The 20,255-nt window shown below is 39.7% G+C and overlaps 1 protein-coding gene across 2 annotated transcripts in view; it reads right to left on the bottom strand.

Moving 5' to 3' along the window:
* Nucleotides 1-233: 233 nt before the first annotated feature.
* Nucleotides 234-20,255, bottom strand: part of ANXA5 (annexin A5) — a 35,704-nt gene continuing 15,682 nt past the window's right edge. For both annotated transcript variants that reach the window (XM_075150249.1, XM_075150250.1), the window contains exons 3-13: nt 16,002-16,086; nt 14,807-14,901; nt 13,874-13,987; nt 11,337-11,427; nt 10,335-10,414; nt 9,820-9,876; nt 6,727-6,820; nt 4,832-4,927; nt 4,224-4,282; nt 1,940-2,062; nt 234-793 (exon numbers count right to left, since the gene is read on the bottom strand). In XM_075150249.1, the coding sequence (XP_075006350.1) occupies nt 731-793; nt 1,940-2,062; nt 4,224-4,282; nt 4,832-4,927; nt 6,727-6,820; nt 9,820-9,876; nt 10,335-10,414; nt 11,337-11,427; nt 13,874-13,987; nt 14,807-14,901; nt 16,002-16,086 (957 nt within the window). In that variant the 3' untranslated portion in view covers nt 234-730. The remainder of the gene's footprint in view (nt 794-1,939; nt 2,063-4,223; nt 4,283-4,831; nt 4,928-6,726; nt 6,821-9,819; nt 9,877-10,334; nt 10,415-11,336; nt 11,428-13,873; nt 13,988-14,806; nt 14,902-16,001; nt 16,087-20,255) is intronic.

The following is a 20,255-nucleotide window of genomic DNA, read 5'->3' as shown; positions in this document are numbered from 1 at the left end:
GAGAATGTAATGCCCAGGAAATACCAATAATTTGGTGTTCCAGCTATACTGAAGAGCAGCATCACCACAGCACCCATATACTCGACTAGACCTCAAGATGTACAACTGCAAAACATCATATACACTTAGAAGCCTGCATAATAGTAGGAAAAATATAGCAACAGTTTGAAGCAGTGGAATCATATGAAAGGTAAAATAGATCTTTGCCCATTAAAAACCACATACAATTGTGCTGAGAGGGAAACAATTTATTGGTCCTTTAGATTTCCAATGATTGCTTGTATTACGTTCAGCAAATTCATTCAAATATTACATACAAAGGGTACCTTTTCTTCATTTGCAATGTTAGAGCTAGCTTAACATTCAGTGGAAATGTAAGGAATAAAAGCAAAAAAAGATAATCTTCAAATTATTAGTGAAATACATGATTTTTTTTTTCCTATTTCAGCAAAACACTTGCAAAGAACTGGGTTCTGTGCTCAGTACCCATCTTCCATGAAGAAAACTCTCGCATACTCACAGAAGGCACTTGAAATTCCTGGAAGTTGGGATGTCAGGAAGAGGAAGGACTGGCTATCGCTTGGATAACAATACGCTCATTTTTAATAAGTGCAATACTAGTATAAATTCAAACAGCCACAAAGCATTAAGATACAAAAACTTAGCTAGACATGCTAACTAAAGGGCTGCAAAGCTGGAGTACAACAAATCCTTCGTGTCACTGTCACCATTACTCATCATCTCCACCACAGAGGAGCAGGAGTGCTTTCCTGTAGTCCCCAGATGTATCTTTCTGTTAATATAACAGACCAGTCACCATGAGTCACAACCACAGAAATGTGAAGAAAAGCAGCAGCCAAGGAGGACTCCAACAGATTATACATTTGTCCCACCCACAGGAAATCCACTTGGATGACTCTCCACTCAGGAATGACGCAAGGAAATTCTCTGTCTCTTACGTTAGAGCTATATTTATACGGACAGACTTTCAGAAACACACAAAGCCTCCGAAAGCTTTGCTAGAACTGAGCTACCCACTGCATATTAGAATGCATTCGTCTGCAAGTGAGAAAGTCCAAACAAAGGAGAAGCCCAAAGCAGCACCAAAAGCAACCTCCTTTAAATGTGCAAAGTGCACCTGCCATCACTTCGAAAGGCCCCAGTCCTGCTCCCTGTAATTAATGGGAAGCTCTGCTACTAATTCCGCAGGACAGCTGTATGGGCCCGACTGACACTGTCAAAAGCAACTCCACCCAGCCTAATTAAGAATGCAAAACGTTCGGAATTATAACAGAAAATCGTAAAAAGCAGCATTAAAATATTAAAAATAAAACAAAAAACGCCCAAAAAATTCCTAGGGAAAAAAAAAGCATTCTGGCTTCAACTTTGCAGCAACAGCTGGCTCTGGATTTCTTGCTGGCTCTTTCCCTTCCTGCTCCTTCCCATCCACTCAAAGGAGATTATGATTCAGACTGAGTCCACGATGAAATGCTTTCCACTTCGAAATGGTGCAAAGGGTTCCACACCACAATCCAAGATTTAAACTTCAACTTCGTGATAATTCGGACTCCCACCCCCAATATTATTTCTCTGGAGCCAGCACCCTCTCTGAAACACTGAAAATCAGAAGGAACCCAGACAAGAAAAAGGAAATGAAGCAGTAGCTAAAAATGGTGTATGAGTAATTGTAATTTCAGAAAACCACATCTGCTTTCCTAGTGAACGCTGGAAAGAAACCTTCAGCTTTTCATAGGAAGTATCCCCCACTTAAATGATGCTACGTGGTACTTCACAAAACTGGAAACCAACCACCACTGCTCTCAGAGTGCACTGTGTTGTCCAGCTCTATTCACATCCGCCCCTTCCACAAAAATAAACAGTGGAAACAATGACATCTCAATCACCCCCATCTTCCCTGACAACAGAACAGTAATTTTACCTGAATCATTTGATGCAATGATTTTGCAAAATTCTTTCTGAATTCTTGTCTAATATCCAACAGATCAATTTCACTTCTTGAAACCATGACTCTGATCAGGGTATCATCATCAGTGCCAGCCCCCTAAAGAGAAAAGTTTAAATAATATTAAAATATGAGTTTGTTCTGGAGAGATGCCGTAACAAAACAACAAATACAAACAACCAGGGTGCAACATGAGAGCACCAAGTGGTGTCTCAAAACACTCCTGCATTACATTTCTACTCCAAAACAGAAAATATACTGTAGGACAGATACTGTAGGACAGTATCACAAGACATTCACACCGCAACGTGGAGAACAGAGGACTGACCATGCAAGGTGCTCTAATCCCTGGACCTCTATGAAGTGCCATATGGTCAGACCTCTTATTTCATGTTTCATCTCACAGGCTTCAACCGTGAATGCCCACATAAATTTAAAATAATCCAGTTCCAAGATTAGACAGTATCTGATCACCATGATCAGAACCACATGCAAATCACCCTTTCAATGTAGTCTGAGACTGCGGAATTGCAGTCGTTTCTGGAACTGCATACGTAAGTCCTAAAAATGACTAACACAAAGCATGTAACATCATACAGCAAGACACAGGCAGAGCAACTCATTCCACAAATCATCCAGCTGTCTATTATGAAGGCAAACTTCATAAACCTTTTTGAACCACGCAAACATGCTCCACTCTTTTATTCATCGTTATTGCTTTAAACACTTTAAGTTCCTGTGCTGGCAGGCTGTGCCAGACTGACATCCGGACCCCTCCTGCTCAGACAAGTCAGACTCCACACAAGCTGAAGCAATACAGATTTTCACATGCTGACCTGCTAATGCATCTCAAGGAAGGACTTGGCAGAGCCCCCACGATCATCTTCAGCCTAACGTCCAGGGTCACTCAATCCTTCGACTGGGTGTAATATTCTTGGATTACACCTAAAAATGCCCTAAAGCTGCTCAAAAGTTATGCCATGAGTCCGGTGGTTTCTCAGTAGGATTTGACATTAGAATCTGGTTAAAGCCAGGCTCTGCTCCATCTAATTATGAAAGCAAACTCTGCGCATTGTAGAACTTTGTCATGCCAAACTGATTAATTAGAAGTACAAACTCTTCTGCCAAAGTAATAAATGATGACCATCCTTATCTGAAGTGCTAAATGATTTTTATTTATCTTAAAAAAATAATTGGAGATCTCACCAGCAGACATTAATCAGGCCCCTCGTAATAGAAATGTAAAATATTCCAAAACCTACAGGAAAAGGTTTTCTATTGCATTCTTTAAAAAATAAAAATTAATAAATAGATAAATAAGAAAAAAGTAATCCTCCTCATACAGCTCTCAGCATACTGGTATAATATTTTGAATTTTCCACCTGAACATTATTTTACACTAATGTTTATAAAAGCAGTAAAGCAGCTTTTAAAAATTAAGCTACCATTTCATCTCTTTTCACTAATTCTTGTGCTGACACCTCATCCACACAACAATCTGGTGACAAACATACTTCAGTGCTCTTCAGCAAGGGGAAGGGAGGAATTCTTCAGGGAAGCTGATAACTTGCCTGAAAACAATAGACTACCTACCTCGGTTTTAATTAATATTAGCCACTGTGAGTTAAAAATACAGTTTTCCCTGCTTATCTCTTCCCGTCTAAGAGAAGGTGAAGCCAACAGCAACACAGTTGTGTTGCTGATGGGACTCCCCTGCAGAATCTTTTGTAGCTGTTTAAGCCTCTCTCCTTTTTCTCTGACAAGTTTCTTTTCCTTTTCAAAATGGGATCGATAGTCACCAAAATGTGTTTCAAAGCTAACTACACCTTCAGTCTGTAAATACTCATCTCCAAAACAAAAAGCACTAAATTTGCACAACCTGCAATTTAGTTTTTATCATCTTTACTTCCTCAATACATCCACCATCTAAAGACACTGTAGTCTTTATTTAGCTGAAGGTGCCCAGTGGATCTAGCCAGACATTTTCCAATGTAACAAGACCAAGTCCAATAACAGCTGATGAGGCTGGTGTTTCCTGTAAAAGATTTATGGTCTGACAAACTTATGATGAACTCGAAGTAAAGCTTATGAATTGTTTGTATGCTCTCCCAGATCTGCATTTGCCGAAACTTTTGCAGATGCTTAGTGATACAGTATCCTGTTGGCATTTGCAGTGAAAGAAGAAATGAAGAACAAGTGAAAGGGAGAGGAATTGTAGCCGGGGGAGATGGAGAACAACGTATGGAAAACATGTACATACCTTCATGGAATAATAGAGAGTCTCAGCAAAATAGGCAGGCACACTTCGGATGCATTTCACTGAAAAAAGGCAAAGGATAAATTACTGATTGTTATTCAATACAGGACAATCTTTCACTGTCAAGTTAAGGTGTGTGTTACTGGATCATTCTCTCCAGTGTGGACAATTAAGTACACAGCTTCCAGCTAGTCTATACCTCTGCTACAACTCTTTGGATTCTAGGACTTAGAATGCACCATATACTTCCAAGAGAAAAGAGACCTTGCTAGTCAAATTCTACTCCCAGTTACAAATCTACTATGACATTGTCCTAAATGAGAGGCCAGGAATACAAACGAAGACAGAATTTTGTCTCACTTTCTGACAGAGGTGCACATGACCGAACAGAATGCAGTTCACCACCACCCCCTGGCCCGCTTCCCCCCAGCCCCCCTATCTATTAAAGGAAGAATAAAGGCCTATTCTCTAAATACAGAAATAGATCCCAGGTGATTAACTTTAAAAAGGAAGCATGTTTTCATGCCACCTCCTATAACAACTGCAATTTAAGGAGGTCTGCTGGGAGTAAATGAAGAAGGCCAGTTCTAGATCTGTTAAGACTTAATTACCAACTGCCAAAAGCAGCTTCTCCAAATCACCAGAGGTTTCACGGTCAATGGTCTCTTCAATTTGAAAGCCGGAAATAGTCATATATTTGTCAAACACTGCAAAACAGAAAGGGTGCTTAGTCACGTGTCTAGCCAGCATTTCTCCCAGTATCCTCCTCAGTACAGGTTAATGCCATCTGTGTATCATTATCCACAGTTCAAATCCTATTCTCCATTCATTCTTCCCTCTGTCCTATTTTAAATACCTATTTTCTACCAGATTGCTACTATACAACACATTCCTGTACCTGGGGAGGAACAACCCCATGCACCAGTACATGCTGGAGGTCAATCTGTTGGAAAGCAGCTTTGCAGAAAAGGACTGGGGGTCCTGGTGGACACCAAGTTGACCATGAGGCAGCAGCGTGCCCTTGTGGCAAAGGCAGTGAATGGTATCCTGGACTGCCAATTAGGAGGAGTGTTGCCAGCAGGTCGAGGGAGGTGATCCTTCCCCATCTACTCAGCACTGGTGAGGCCACACGTGGAGTGTGGGGTCCAGTTCTGGGCTCCCCAGTACAAAAGAGATACGGAGCAACTGAAGTAAGTCCAGTAAAGGGCCACAAAGGTGATTAAGGGACTGGAGTATCTCTCCTATGAGGAAAGGCTGAAGAGCTGAGAAGTCTTCTCTTCAGCCTGGAGAAGAGAAGGCTCAAGGGGGAATCTCATCAATGTGTACAAATATGTGAAGGGAGGGTGTAAAGAAGATAGACTCAGGCTCTCTTCAGTGGTGCCAAGTGCCAGGACAGTGGGCACAGGAGGTTCTGTCTGAACATCAGGAAACACTTTTCTCTTGTGAGGGTGACTCACTACTGGCACAGGTTGCCCAGGGAGGTTGTGGAGTCCTTGGAGATGTAAAAAGCCATCCAGACATGGTCCTGGGCAGCCTGCTCTAGGTAGCCCTGCTCAAGCACGGTTGGACAGCATGACCTCCAGAGGTCCCTTCGAACCTCAACCGTTCTGTGATTCTGTGAACACACTCAGTTAAAGAGTGCAGGGAGAAGAGGGAAAGGGAAAGAAGGGAAGTTTTAGGAAATGATAAGCATTTTTCCCAGGGTGCAGCTATCATTTAGCCTGAATCCAAGATCTCATCTACACTGGACTATTGCATCAAATTAACTTCACACAAACTGGCCTATTGGCAGTCTATCCAAGTCTGTTTTCATGAATATCCATAAGACCTGAGTTTTCTATGAAATTTTACACTTCTATCATGCTAAGTAAATGTTGGGTGCATCAAAACAAACTTTAGGATTACTTTCATGCAAATAATCGTAAAAAACTAAACAGTAAAATCACAAATCAAATTACCTTTGAAAATCCAAATGAATCCAAAGATTCAAAAATGAAAACAAAAAGATTGGAGAACCAAAGCAAAACTTACTCGTCATTATTTCCAATGGCCTAAACAGCTTGGTAAAACAGACTTATGAATGGGTAAGGAGCAGGGGAAAAAATTGTTGTCTCTTAATGAAGTATGAACCTATAAAAGAGTTGATCTTTTCAGGGCTGGATCTCCATCAGATTGTAATGACTCATAACAGATTCTCAGCATCACTTCTACTGCCACAACCTCTTTCAAAAGGGGAAAAAAAAAAATAATAAACAAGCATCCAGAAAGAAACACCCCAGCTGTCCCTCTGATCTATTGCACCACTCCCTCAAGCAGGAGATCACCACTGCTAGGGGGGAACTGAATTAAAATTAAATGTATTAAGTAGAGGGAAGAGGTAATTAAAGATTTCTGGGCTTGACAAATGCGGTACCAGAAACAACTTTTCTACCATTTCTACCACCAGCTGGGTAACACTGAGACTTCAGGCAGAAGTTTTCAGGCATACATGAACCCTATCACCTACCCCTCCTTAAATGGGAAACGCTTCGGGTTCCCAAGATGGTGATGAACTTTTCTTCATCTGTTCCCCACTTCAGCTCCCCAGCTCTAAACAAAACCTGTTGTAAAATCAAGAGATCAAAACAACAGCATTTGTTATGTGTCCACACATCCTGTTGAAAAGCTCTATTTGTCTCACTCTAAGGAGCTTTAAACTTACTAACAAGCTATAGCTGGAGGGAAAAAAATGAAATAAAATCGCCAAGTACTGAACTGACTTTAGAAAGAAAGAAATAATAAATTCTGAAATCAATTGTGAAAGCATTTACATGAGTAATACTGCTTAAGGCCCTAAAATTGACTGTGCGCATAGTCCCTTTCATAAGCCTGAAGTTTTCTGAAACTGTGATAATATAGGAGAAAATCCATTCCCAATACTGCTTTTTCTGTGTTTTTTTTCTTCCCCTTTTTCAAATCAGACTAGCAAAACTTTATTACATGATGACTCATATCAATGGGAGAACCATGCTAACTTGGCCCAGGAGGAAGTTTTCCAAAAAGGAGGGGAAGATGGATTTAGAAGCTCTCAGAAACAGGATTTGTGGGCTGCTAAATTCTTAGCCATATGAAACCAGATCAGCAACAGATTTTAATCATTTTAGCACAATTCATTGCTCTTCAGGCAAGTCTTTCTTCAATGCAGACAATGACCGGGTCATTAGGCAGCATTTAGGAAAGCAAAGCACTTCTAAAAGTTGGAATAAGCAAAAGGAGAGGGAAAATGAGAAAGAAAAAAAAATTCAGAAAATGAAATTAGTTCTTTTTCCTGACACTCAGAACCTTTTTTCCAAATTGTGTGCTAAACACCATGTAAGGAGAAACATTTGTACATGTCGTAGTGGATGGTATTTTTTCTCCCTCCTCAGTGCAGAGGACAGGCAAACAGGTTACCACCTATATTCAGGCAATCAAATATCTTAGAAAAATCCCCACAACCAAATCTGCTGCATAGCAACGCTGTTGGCCATCTGTCTGTCCATACTGTAAAACCTGAGTGGGATGTTATGAATTTCCTGTTTATGTTTGTCCCACAATCCTATTCAAAACGCATTTATGACTGCTGCATGCTCTTTTTAATATTAATGGTACAGAGTACAAAAGAGCAAGGGGAGGGAAAAAACTATTAAGGCATTGCAAGGATATTTATTTCAAATAATATATGCTAAGCTCTTCAAATGAATACCATCACTCTCCATCCAGTAGCAAATATGAAGTCCCGGCACAGCATTTAGAAACGCCAGGAATGCATTTCTTTAGAGATACTAGAAGTTGTGAATGGCATTTTAAGTGAGCTCTAAGTTTTTACCTGCCTTGCCGCTGCGCCATACCCAAAATGTACGTCAACTGCATAACTTCAGAAAAGCGATATTCACAAAATCGCTTCCAAAAAGTTAAACTTTCTCCTTCAGGCATTCTCAGAGAAGTCTTGCAAGTTCCCTGCATATTCATACCATCTCGTAGTATGAATGCCCATTCCCCAACTGCTTTGAATTAATGTTTAGTAATCATAGACCAAAAAAAATTAAAAATCATCACTGAGTAAAAAGGCTGCCCTCTGCTGTATCAGACCCTTCCTAGAATATCATATTAATCAAGAGAAACATTGGGAAGCCCAAAATAGCCTTACATTTGCACAGTCACATACCTCAATTCTGACCATCTGCACCTGGCAATAATAACTAGAAAATTCTCTGAATCTGTTCCAGCTATATTAGATGTTGAATGCAAAGATATCGATAAAGAGAAATGTGACAGAACACTTCTCTGTTTGGGTCCCAGCTCAAGCCAAATGTACATAACAAACCACAGAGACCATTTAGAAAGCCAGGACTTTTTCTACACTTAGGTATTGTGCCTCCTAAATTTAGATGCTCATTTAAGATCAATTAAAGAGGCCAAAAGGAATCTGTCTACCTACCCAGGCCTGTGGTTCATGGGTTTCTTCAATTATGTAAGCCCAGCTAAAGGCAAGACTGACACAATTTCATGAAACAGTCTAATTCGTGATTCAAACATTTGCCTCACTAATTTTCAAGCTCTGGTTTCCACAGGATTACTTTTAATAGCAGTAACAGGAGAGCAATGCTTTCTGAATTTACATAACAAAGGATAGGCCTGTGCCAATAAAATACATTTTGCCAGTCTGTCTCTCCATCTTGCCCTGCTATAAGGAGAATGTTCTATTGATCTGGTATTCTGCTATTCCTCCTTGTCACCTTGAACAATCCATGTATTTTCTTTCATCTCAACTGACAATTTATGGAGGAAAATGTCTAGCCTAGAGTTATCAGAAATAACCAAGAAGAAACGTGCATTAAATGAGTTCTGTAATCAAATTGCTGAAATATTGACCATCGCTACAACTAACAATAAAGCCAATAGCATCCAGCAAGACACCGCATCAAGGATACCAATTTTCCTGTCTAGAGCACAGTTTAGTGATCAGTGACAACGTCACGGACAATACTTGCAAAGGGCAATACGTGAGTCCCTAGAAACTCTTTAGAGGCAATTCTTAGATTGTCATCTGGTTATAGTAAAGCAGAATATTTGGTATATTTTCTCTTTTTAGTATTTCACCCTCTGTGGAGGCATCCCTCACTGAGTAGTATTAACATTTCACTACGACATGTATGTGACACATGATATGTAAGGATTGAATTCAAAGAGAAGTTCAAGTCAGATATTAAGGAACGAACTGTTAACATCTCTGAATTTTCCAGCAGTGGGTCTCTCAGCATCACAAAGCCTCAGCAATCATAACTCTCTCTTCCAGTGATCTAATCACTGTTCCATTCAGGCACCTCATTAAGTAGTAAGCAAAATAAGACATGCTTTACACTGGAACATGAAAGTGCCAAAAATCTTGATCCCCATGTTTCAGGTTTTGACACTTACTTTGTCCAGAATGTATAAAAGTACAGGAAAATAATACTATTTAAGAAACACACACAGAGAAACACACTTGAACAATCTCTCTCTCGCATTTGAATTCTAGCTGTATAGTCTTTGCAAAAGAACTTGTAGAAATGCCTCAAAATCCAAATAATTCACCCACCTGAGCATCCTGCTCAACAAGACCCTCATCAACATTGCCATCAGGATCTCTATTCGCCTAAAGAGAATTTTTAGAAGTTGTTAAACTGAAGAGTCAAAAGTTGAATCAAAAAACAACTTATCTATTATATTGAGCCTGTAAGAGTTACTGCGAGAAGTCAACCCCTAATGCAGCTTCTCCAAAATCACCTTATTTTTCTATTCTGCTTGCATGTGCCTTTATGAAATAAACGTTCTCTTCTCCTATTGCCTTCAAAACCCCACGTAGCAGGCGTTCTGCTATACCCATGAGCATCACAGAAGTTTTTCAATTCAGTGATGTGGAAATGACCCATAACAGAGCTCAAGATTGACCCTGCAAGTCAGGGGAAGTGACTCAGTTTCAGAACCAATCCTGCCTATCACCAGGTCTATCTAGAATCCCAGCTTAGTAAGCAGAAAGTGACAACTGTACATCAGACAGGAAAACAGAAGTGAAAATCATACACGCATGCCTGCGCACAAAGAGGTACTGACCTGCAGCAGGACCACCAGCAGTCTCTGAAAATAGCCTGATGTTTCTCCTGTGATCTTATCCTCCAAGTTGGCCTCATACTCTGCAAAAGAACAATACCCATTCACCACCTTACAGACTTCCTCACTATTTTGAGGAGAAAGCAAGGAAAAGCAAAAAGTTATTTTGACTCACAGCTTGTAGAATCATTTATCAGTAACGGCTTCAACAACTAGGACATATTCTGCTTTCACTTATAACCTAACATTATTGTAAAAGAGGTAAAAAGATAGCATCTCACACCTAGTATCAGGAGCAGATTACTCAAAATATTTTGAAATACAAGGTGACATGAATAGATTCAGCTCTTTCAGGAACTAAAGAGCCGGAGTTATGCTAAAATATGGCAGTATCACAACTGTACAACAACTGTGAGCCCAGAAAAGTTCAGTATTAGTAAATTTTGCCCTTGGAGACTCTAAGTTTTGCCTCGAACTTCATTAAGACATGAGAATCTCTTGTGTGACAGAAATCTGCATAGAGGTAAAAAAAATTTGAATTAAACACTGCCTTAAATAAAACCAACCCACAATCACAGGGTAAAAGCACGTACTCCTGTGGACAACCAAAAAGCTGCACCTGCTTTAGGGCAAATGCATTTGAACAGAACGCTGAGCAAAAGGCAAAAAATCACTTCTGTTCTTTTATGTGATACCAGTTTTCTAGTTTCCAATTACTAAAAATCCCCTTTCAGTCAAAGGGATGAAATTAATGGGTGAAAAAAATGCATTTGAATGAATTCTAACTATAAAGCACAAAACACCATAACCTGCAGTTATAGCCCCAAAATAAAAACTATTTTAGTTTACAATCCAAACTCTAGTTTCTTTCAATATGAAGTTTTGCAACAGCAGAATTGGACATACCCATCAGTTCACAGATAGACCTTATTTAAAAGAAAAGCTGAAGTCATATAAACAGAACTGAACAGAGACCCTAGAACTTTTTTTTATACAGAACTTTACCTTGCAGATAAACCTGTTTAATATTCCGCACTTCTGCAGGTGTTCTGGAGGCAAGAATTTCAGTCAACACTTTCTCATTGGTTCCTGCTCCCTGCAGGGGTGCAAATCTAAGTCAGTTTATAGAATAACAAAAGGAAAACAAGAATCCCCTTTGACAATCAAAAGCAAGCAGCAGCTTATACACTTGGACCAAGGAAAGAAAAATTATTTCCTTCTTTCTGGTATATTGTGGGAGTTTTGGAAAGAATTTTTTCCCGTTCCGGCTTGGTTGTTTTCAAAACCAACCCAACAGTTAATAAAGGCTCACTGCTGCAGGATTCAGATGAGCCCTTCCACGTTCAAGCACACCCAGATATGCCTCAGTTCTTCACATTACAGTCAATGACATCAAGTGAATGAATAGAGTAACAACTTCCATCTCAGCTCTAGTTCATACACTGTATTTCATCAACTAGAACACAGATAAACATAGAGCCACCCAGCAATGATCTTTACCTTTCTATGAATTGTGCTGTGTTAAACCCACCCTCTCTTCCACTACAAACAAACACATTTTACAATAGAATTGCTAACCCAGATAGATTAAGCTGCTGCACTCTAATTACAGCAGGCACAACAGGCATTCTTCACTTTTACAAGGATAAAATTTACAGAAGCCAAGCCAATATCTTGTTTCCACAAGTCTCAGTCTACTTTGCCTGTAAAAATAAGCCGTTGCTCTTTACGCTCCCAAAGGAGTCCTTTCACAAAAGCAACACTGAAATACAATACTGTTTATTTTTTCCTTGAGCATGTTATTTACAACCTTTCTTGTAAGGAAAATCCCAATACTAACTACATACAAAGATAACCAACTGCATACAAAGATATCCAAAATATAAATCTGCCAGGTTACATGTAATCATTTTCAAAACACAGATTGTTTCAAGAACACGCCTACTCAACAAGTGAGACGGGCACAGTTATATTAGTTCTAATCTAAGTAGCAGCAGTGAAAATTGATAGGACAATCTTCAGCACAGACGTAATGCTCTTAGTTGAGTTATCTTGCACTGAAGTCTCTGCTACAGCATTTTCTTTACTGTTGTTATCCACCTTAGCTGCACAGCAGCTACTATCAATGTCTTTTCCTGTGCAGACACATTCTCTGACATCCTATGATCTTGTGTTTAATACAATTTTTTGTAAGTGACGAGAACAAAACCGTTCTTGTTTCACTATCCCTATTTTTCCTCCTACACCCATCTGTTCTGTCATTTCCCTATCAATCTTTGACTCCTAAGTCAACAAGAGGAGCTTGGGAATACATTTTTTCCTTTTAGTCAACAAACGTTATCACTTTCTTTGTCAGGTGCCATCTCCCCTTCCCCCACTGCATATAAAGACATTACAGAAAATTTCCAGGATTAAAGTTTCTGTTGTCTGAGATACTATTTGCTGGGTCATGGGTTCACAAGCACAAGCTTGCACAGTTGACTAAAGCCTACATATTAACCAGTTGGTCATCAAGGATTTTGGGAGTTTATGTGTAAGTGCCACCCAGTCAAGCACTACCTGACACTAGTCAAGTTCAATGTCCTCTACTTTAATCAACAGGTTCTGTGAATAATCCAGGGACATCCAATTCCTGAATTTCCACAGGCTGATGATATCAGACAGGTGTGACAGAGGAAAAAAAAAAATAATAGGAACACATGGAACAAAACACACTAAAATATCTACACATACAGATTGTAAATTGCTTTTTTACCTGGCCTTCCCAGAAAGGCACTAAATGTATTCAGCTAAAGAGAAATGTTAGAAAGGTAACACTGACAGGGCTATCAACTCTTCCCTCTGTATTACTGGAGGCAGCTTTTAGAACACATTCAGTAATACAGATAACACCCGCTCATAATTTTGGTGGACACCAGTTTACACAAGTACACTAGCCAATCAATTTTGGAGTTGCACTGTAATCCATCAAGGGCAAAACACTCGCTAGCTTAAATAATAGTCAAGAAAAGACATACAAATAACATCACACTTTAATGAAATGCCTTGTGTACAGCTGTATAGCTATAAAACCTAGGCTGCTCAGAGCAGAAAAATCTAGTGTCCACTGGACTTCAGCACTGTAATTTAGCAGCAAAAAGAATTTAAAAGCAACATGCACATCTATTCATTGTATTTAAATCAGAAAGAACAAGTCTTATGCTATGTAGATTTTAATCTGCATCTACAGCGACACTGTTCTCTTAAGATTACATAGTCTCTCATGAAAATAATTTCACATAAAACATTATACAGACTAGATTTCTAAACTACTTCTAATGAGTTATTAGGATGAATAAGAAACCAGGCCAAACCATGGCATTAGCAATAATAGCAGGTGTTAGCATAACATTCCTAATTTCAAAAAAAAAAAAAAAGAAAAAAAGAAAAGGCTACTTTGATTAGCATTCCCTTTACCAACCAAAAGTTCATTCCTAAAAAACAACAAAAGAGCAACAAACATTTCATATAATGTATTAATTCCCTTTCCTCACTCCTCTTACCTTGATGGCATGCTTCAGTGCATGAGCATCAAAAATATACGTTGGTCTCATCAAAGATACCATCAATGTTTCAAATTTGCCAGTAAGTTCTGATTTCAGGTCATCTACAAGATCCTAATGCAGAACAAACAGTGCTGTAATGAACAAAGACTAACCATTTTAAATGGACGCATGTGTGTCTGCACGCTAACAGACTGGAGACACATCAAAAAGCACAAGGGACAGGACTCTTTTCGTTTTAATTGGTACCTGAACTGAAACAAATGTAGCCAAATAAGGCAGAAGAAAAGGATACATGGGCATTTGGAAAACCTGAAACATATTGTGATTTTTTTTTTTTCAATCTAGAAATTCTTTAAACTTTAGCTGTTCACTTGCTATTTGAAACAAAGGTTACCCAGCCAGAATATTAAAGGATCCAACAATGCTGGAAGAAACAAACAAGCTGTCTTTGCTTTGAACTCACTTATGGCTTTATCTACCAATGTATTTGGTTTTGTTCTCTCCTACGGTATTAGGCTGCTTTATTTCTGTCACATTTTCTATCTCTATAAAATTCTTTTCCTGCTATCACCTTACATTGCAGACTGCATCAAAATCTTTGGTTACTCCTTCCATACTGAGAATGAGGTCAGTACTAGAAGCATACTAACAGGAAACTATAGGAGCTTTTGCACAAAAACCCATCTAAGACATATTGGAGCAAAATACACAAAAAGAATGTAACTTCTTTGTGCTAACCTAAGAGGCATATTCTAACCTAGCCAGCAATTAAGGATATGGCAGGGTGGGAGAGAGGGGGAGACAGAAGCAAAACTAGATTTTCTTCAAAGGAACATTTTACAGGGAGCATGATGAATGTGCCTCACAGTTTTAAGTAATTGTCACAGGCCACATTCAGCTCATTTCTAGAGGTATTTTTCTTCTTCTCACCCTGCCGAATAAGGTTTTAAAGGCAGATGCAATTTCTTGACGCTGAGCATTGCTTCTGCTGGTAAGGATCTTCAGAACAGTTTCTTCATCAGTCCCTGAAATTAGAAAGAACAAAGAGTTACAAACACACTCTAAAAAACAAACAGCAGTGGCACAAACTCAAAAGGCAATGAAAGATGCTTTGAAAATAACAGTCTACTGACAAACAGCAGAAGCATTTAAATAACACATGTCCCATACCGCAAGCTGAGCTGCCAGGTTTGGTGTTCCACTGTTGCAAAAATATGGCTGGAGGACCTACGTGTTGTTTGCTCTCCATCAGTGCTCTGTTCCAGACACTATTCCCAACACCCCAGGCATCAGCTATAACATTTAGTCACAGTCTGTATTCTACAGAGGAGCCTTGCCTTTGGACTCACCAAGGGATTTACTTTAGAATAAACAATCTGCCAGCAAAACTCAGTCCAGTAACCCCAAACACCCCAGAGTACAGAAGTGCAGAGCTATTATCCATTTTATATATGATAGTTTGCAAGGTAGCCCTCACAGCACAGCATCTTACTAGCCCTACTGAATTTGTCAATAGGCTGAAGTATATCACATTTCCTTTCTTCCCTTCCTTCTGCTTCCTCCTGCAGGCAGCTTCAAAGAAAGTCGCAAATTAGGATTTGTTCTCACAGGGAAGTTTTGGGGTAGAAAGCTACAGCGTGAGTTTACAGACCACCTGTTAGTCTACATTCATGCTGTGTGCTTGTATTCTTTGTTCACAGTAACGGTAATGTGCTTACGCTGTTCCAGACTGAGGGGGCTGTCGCACATTTTCCAAGCACAGAGCTTCTACTATATAGAAGCTACTACTGTCATAACTCTCCACAGTTGTCACCTGTAAATCCACAGTCTAGCTTACTGTGCAGTAAAACTCTGTGTACAGAGAAGCCTGCAGAGTATCAATTTTTAACGGAGAATGTGCAAACCACCTTCTTTTTCCCCTTATGCTAACCTAAAAGTAAACATCCTTGAGAGCAGCACAGTCAAAACTAGGACACGCCCAGACTCCTGCAGTCCTGGGGTTGTCATTCCTTGGCATGTAGATGCACGCCCTACCCTCAACTGCTAATATAAAAAAATGAGTTCGGAAAGGATGTTTTCAAAGGAGTGAGAGCCCTTTCCTTTTTGTAAAATAAATTATTCTTACCCATTCCCTTCATGGCCTTACGAAGAGCTTCTGCATCAGCTCTGGCATCAAAAGGAGAGAAGGCTGTCACGGTGCCTCTCGTATACTAGAGGGGTAAAAAAAGGGTAGGGGAAAAGAGAAAAATCCATTAAATAGAAGAGAGCATCTTTCAGTTCTCCATACATGAGCTCAGACTAAATTTGCATCCACAATCCAAAAGATGATAGTATTTTTCTTGAATTGTCTGACTAAATAGCAGTCTGTGGGTATTTAAACACAGCTCTCACTCAAAAAGGCACTACTACGGTTTTATTCAGCAGTACACCACCTAAGTTCAGGTATATTTACATAGTGGTAGTTTGCAGGATTGGTGTTTACAACACTGGAGCCTGAATGCAGGAAAACAGCTAAGAAATTATCATTTGTTAAAGTCATTTGGGAAATTAATTGCACAATCATGTATGCTAGAAAAGCTGCATGAAGATCCAAGACACGTTTGGAAATAGGAACTTCCTCTCCTCAAGAAAAACCTACTGGAGCTTTCAACCAGTATCACACTGATTTTTTCCATCACGTTGCAAATGAACTGAACTACTGAACTCTCCAATGGCTTTCAATTTTTCATCATGTTTCTTTTGGCATAAGCAACTTTTTACTCAAGTGATTCAGCTACATTTCTCATAGTAGTTTACAGCTAAAAAGAAATAATAGTTCAAACATAAGGATAAAAGATCAGCCCATCCAAACACAAAAATAATTCCACTAGGTTTCCATGGAACATGGTTCTTCAGGGACTTTCTCTCTGGGTCAAACACAAAAGGATATTTATCACCCTCATGGAAAAGTATTGCCTTTATTTAAATGTGACAGTTCAGGAACCTATATATGTAGAACACAGCAGTTAATTTATAAACTATAAAAGTCGAGCAATGGCCAAAAGAGGAAACAGTTGGGTTTTGGGAATAGGGAGGTTTTTCTAACAGCTGAAGAAGGGAGATTTCTCGTAAGCGTCGCTGTACAAGAGTAGTAATCAGTACAGGCAGGGCTTTTTCCACTCTTAAGAAAAAGAGCATGAGAGGATGTGCCAAGACACCTACTGAGACTGGCACCAGATTATTTCACAGGCAGCACAGCCATCTGGCCTCTGCGATACAGCCTTTCCCTCAAGTTAGCAATTTCAGCCACACGGTGCTTTGGTTTCAGGTCAATGTACTCATCCAAGATAGGTCAGCCAGAGGAGCACAGAGAGAAAAGAGCTGGAGAGCACTAACCAGAAACTGCCCTGAAGCACTGCTACCTCTCAGGCCACCTCTGTGTTATTGCCGTCAGGGACTCCCTATCCCTCCCACTGCAGAAACAATAATGAGTTAGATTTACCTCCGCCGTATTTCAGCAAATCGGAACACAAAGTAGCATGGTGTTTAAGAGCAAGGACAAACTTATTTCTGGTAGATGCTTTCCAATATCCAGCATACTTCAGAGGCGTGACAATCTCCCTGAAGCATTCTGCTTTTCCCATTACAAACAAGTTTTTAGGCAGTACTTCAAATTTAGGCACAGCAATACGTACTTACTGTCATTTTCCTAGCTAATTCCAAAGACTATCATGAAAAAATCTCAAGGATTTGGGACTCAATTTTATAAATCGAATTTAATTTGCTAAAACAGCTAAAGACTGAAAAGCCTCTGTTTTCCTCCTCCTCCCTTATTACGACACCAGACAGTATAGGGTTATTTAAAATTGTATTTCCGGGTGGGTTTTTTTCATATCATCTTAACATAACTAATATTATAGAACGACCACAATTCTCTTTTGGACATGACTAAAGGTCAACAGGTCCAGAGGAAACAGTTATTGATCTTTAAGTTAAAGTTTTCCTTTGCTTATCTTGTTATAAGCAAGTGGAATTCCCCTTCACAATTCTTAAGTCTTGTGACAACGGCCCGACATTCCTCTGTGGCTGTTTCAGACAACACATTTGTGAATGCTAAATGCTAGATTAAATCTATCTCTGCATCATCCTTCTCATTTTTGTTAACTAAGAAGAATCCTTCCATAATTCTCTTTTCCAAAGCACAGTGTGGAAAGCCTCAACATACACTAAGCTTCATGAACAGTTCCTGAAATTCTTCTGGTGCAGCTGTGGTCTGAAAGAGTTTTCTTGATGCCTGGGCACCATTTGCATTCCAGGCATTCGCGGCATTCCCTTCTAATGCACAGCGTTTATTGGATTTTGGCTACCTACCTGCCACAATCACCCTCGATCAGTACTTGAGCTGCACCTAGCTTGCAAACCAGAAATACTGCTGCAGCTCTGCCATCTAGCATAATAAAAATCCACGTCACTTGGGTACCACAAAGATGGCAGCTATAATGGCAGAATCTCCAGCTACATCTGCTGCCCTTGATACTATATGCTGGTGCAAAGAGAGCACAACCACAGCAGGGGCTATTAGTATAAGACAAGCTTGGATACAGCTTTGCAGGCCCAAGTCCAACCTACAGTCTAACTGCCCTCACAAGGCACGTGTGGGCAGATGTGACAATAGTTGGCCCATCACTGGGAAAATGTCGAGCCATCCCTAATTTTCACATCAGAAACCTACTCACTTAGCTTTTTAGAGCACTGCAGTGTGGCCCGGCAATCAGGGGATGGCAGGAAATACTCAGGCACACCACATTTAACAACCACAAATCCATCTAAAACACCCCACTGTCCAGAAGCACCTTTATTAGTTATTCCAGTCCCCATTTCTCATTTGCAAATTCAATGGACAATGGCAGAAAGCTCTGCAGAGGTAACAAACTCAGTCCACGGAGGGAAGAGTTGTCTCCTCCTTCCCAAACATGGCACCTTTTGGCCAGAGAAAGAGAGGGCAAGCACCTGTTCTAAACCACCATCACTGCCTGAACCACTGAAGTCAACTTTCAGTCTCGGAGCATCTGAAATAGGAGCTATGAACCAGACATTTCTAACGAAATAATAGATCCATACAAAAGAGTTTCTGACAAAAGCCAGACACTCGTTTACAGTTTCAGCTACAACTCAGCTACAGTTTCAACATTAAGTAGAGTTTAAACTTTATCGAAACAAACTGGTTCTTTTAGATGGGTCACAGCATCACAACTGCTGTGCCATCCTGACCTAATATGAAAAATGGTGAACTGAAAGACAACGATTTAACATTTATTTACAAACTTCATAACTTTTTATAGAGGTAAATAAACTACCTTATTTTTAGTATATCTAAGAATGTTCCTTGCCATTTATGCAAACAGGTACACAATAACACTACAGCCTCACAGGTTGTTTTTATTTTGGTTAGTAAGTTTCCCAACCAGTAGAACCCAAAGCTTGTCAATGGAAAGGAGCACAAAAATAGTCTTTGATATAAATCCTTTTGTAATCTGGAGTGTTCTCTTACTAAATAACAACACCCTACACTGGGCAGTAAAATATAAAGAGAAGCACAACACACAAGACCTCAACAGAAAGAGTATCACAAGATTATAACACCCCAAACCTACCCACATTCTTTTCTTTCTACATTCCCCAATACACAGACCGTTGTTAAGCAACCATGTGTGGTGCAAGCACAATTTGTGATTATACACTAAAGAGCAGCTTCCATTTTCTCCAGACACCTACCAATGAGACCAACGAAGCCTCTAGATGCACAAAATCAGCATGAAGAGGAAAGGCAGAGGAAAAAAAGAAAGAAAGAAAAAAAAAAAGACTTCAAAGCAAGAGATGATCTTGCTTCAGAATTTATGCCCCTCCAAATGAGGAAATTCACGTTCTCTGTTATTTTTGTTTATTCTGCTCTAGCAAAAGTTTGCAGAAGGAGAAGATACAGTCTCACCAGGCGAGATGTTTCTAAGCAGCACCTCAGAGCTACATTAACTTCTCCCAAGAGACAACTTTGGCTTCACAATTTGATGTCATGTGGCCATATATCCTGGCAACAGCATTATCTGTAAGATCAACAATAGCCACTTAACGAGGTTCCTTTTAATTTTTCCCACCAAGCATACAAAAAATTTCCCACCCACAAGATCCCATGTTTAGCCACCGTTAAATACAAAGCATTCGTTATCAGCAAACAAAAGACCGTACTTGAACTGATTCAGACTTCTTCCCAGCTACCCTTGCTCTGTACCCACTCACAGCAAGTTCTTACCAGTCAGATTTCCCATAGGTGAAGAGCTACCCCCTTTCACGATGCTGCTCTGCAGCAACAAAAGTAGAGTCTGATCAATTTGCCACTGGAAAG

The sequence above is a fragment of the Calonectris borealis genome, chromosome 4 (genome assembly GCF_964195595.1).
Source record: "Calonectris borealis chromosome 4, bCalBor7.hap1.2, whole genome shotgun sequence".
In the NCBI taxonomy this organism is placed as follows: domain Eukaryota; kingdom Metazoa; phylum Chordata; class Aves; order Procellariiformes; family Procellariidae; genus Calonectris; species Calonectris borealis.
This window is presented reverse-complemented; position numbering and strand designations above follow the sequence as displayed.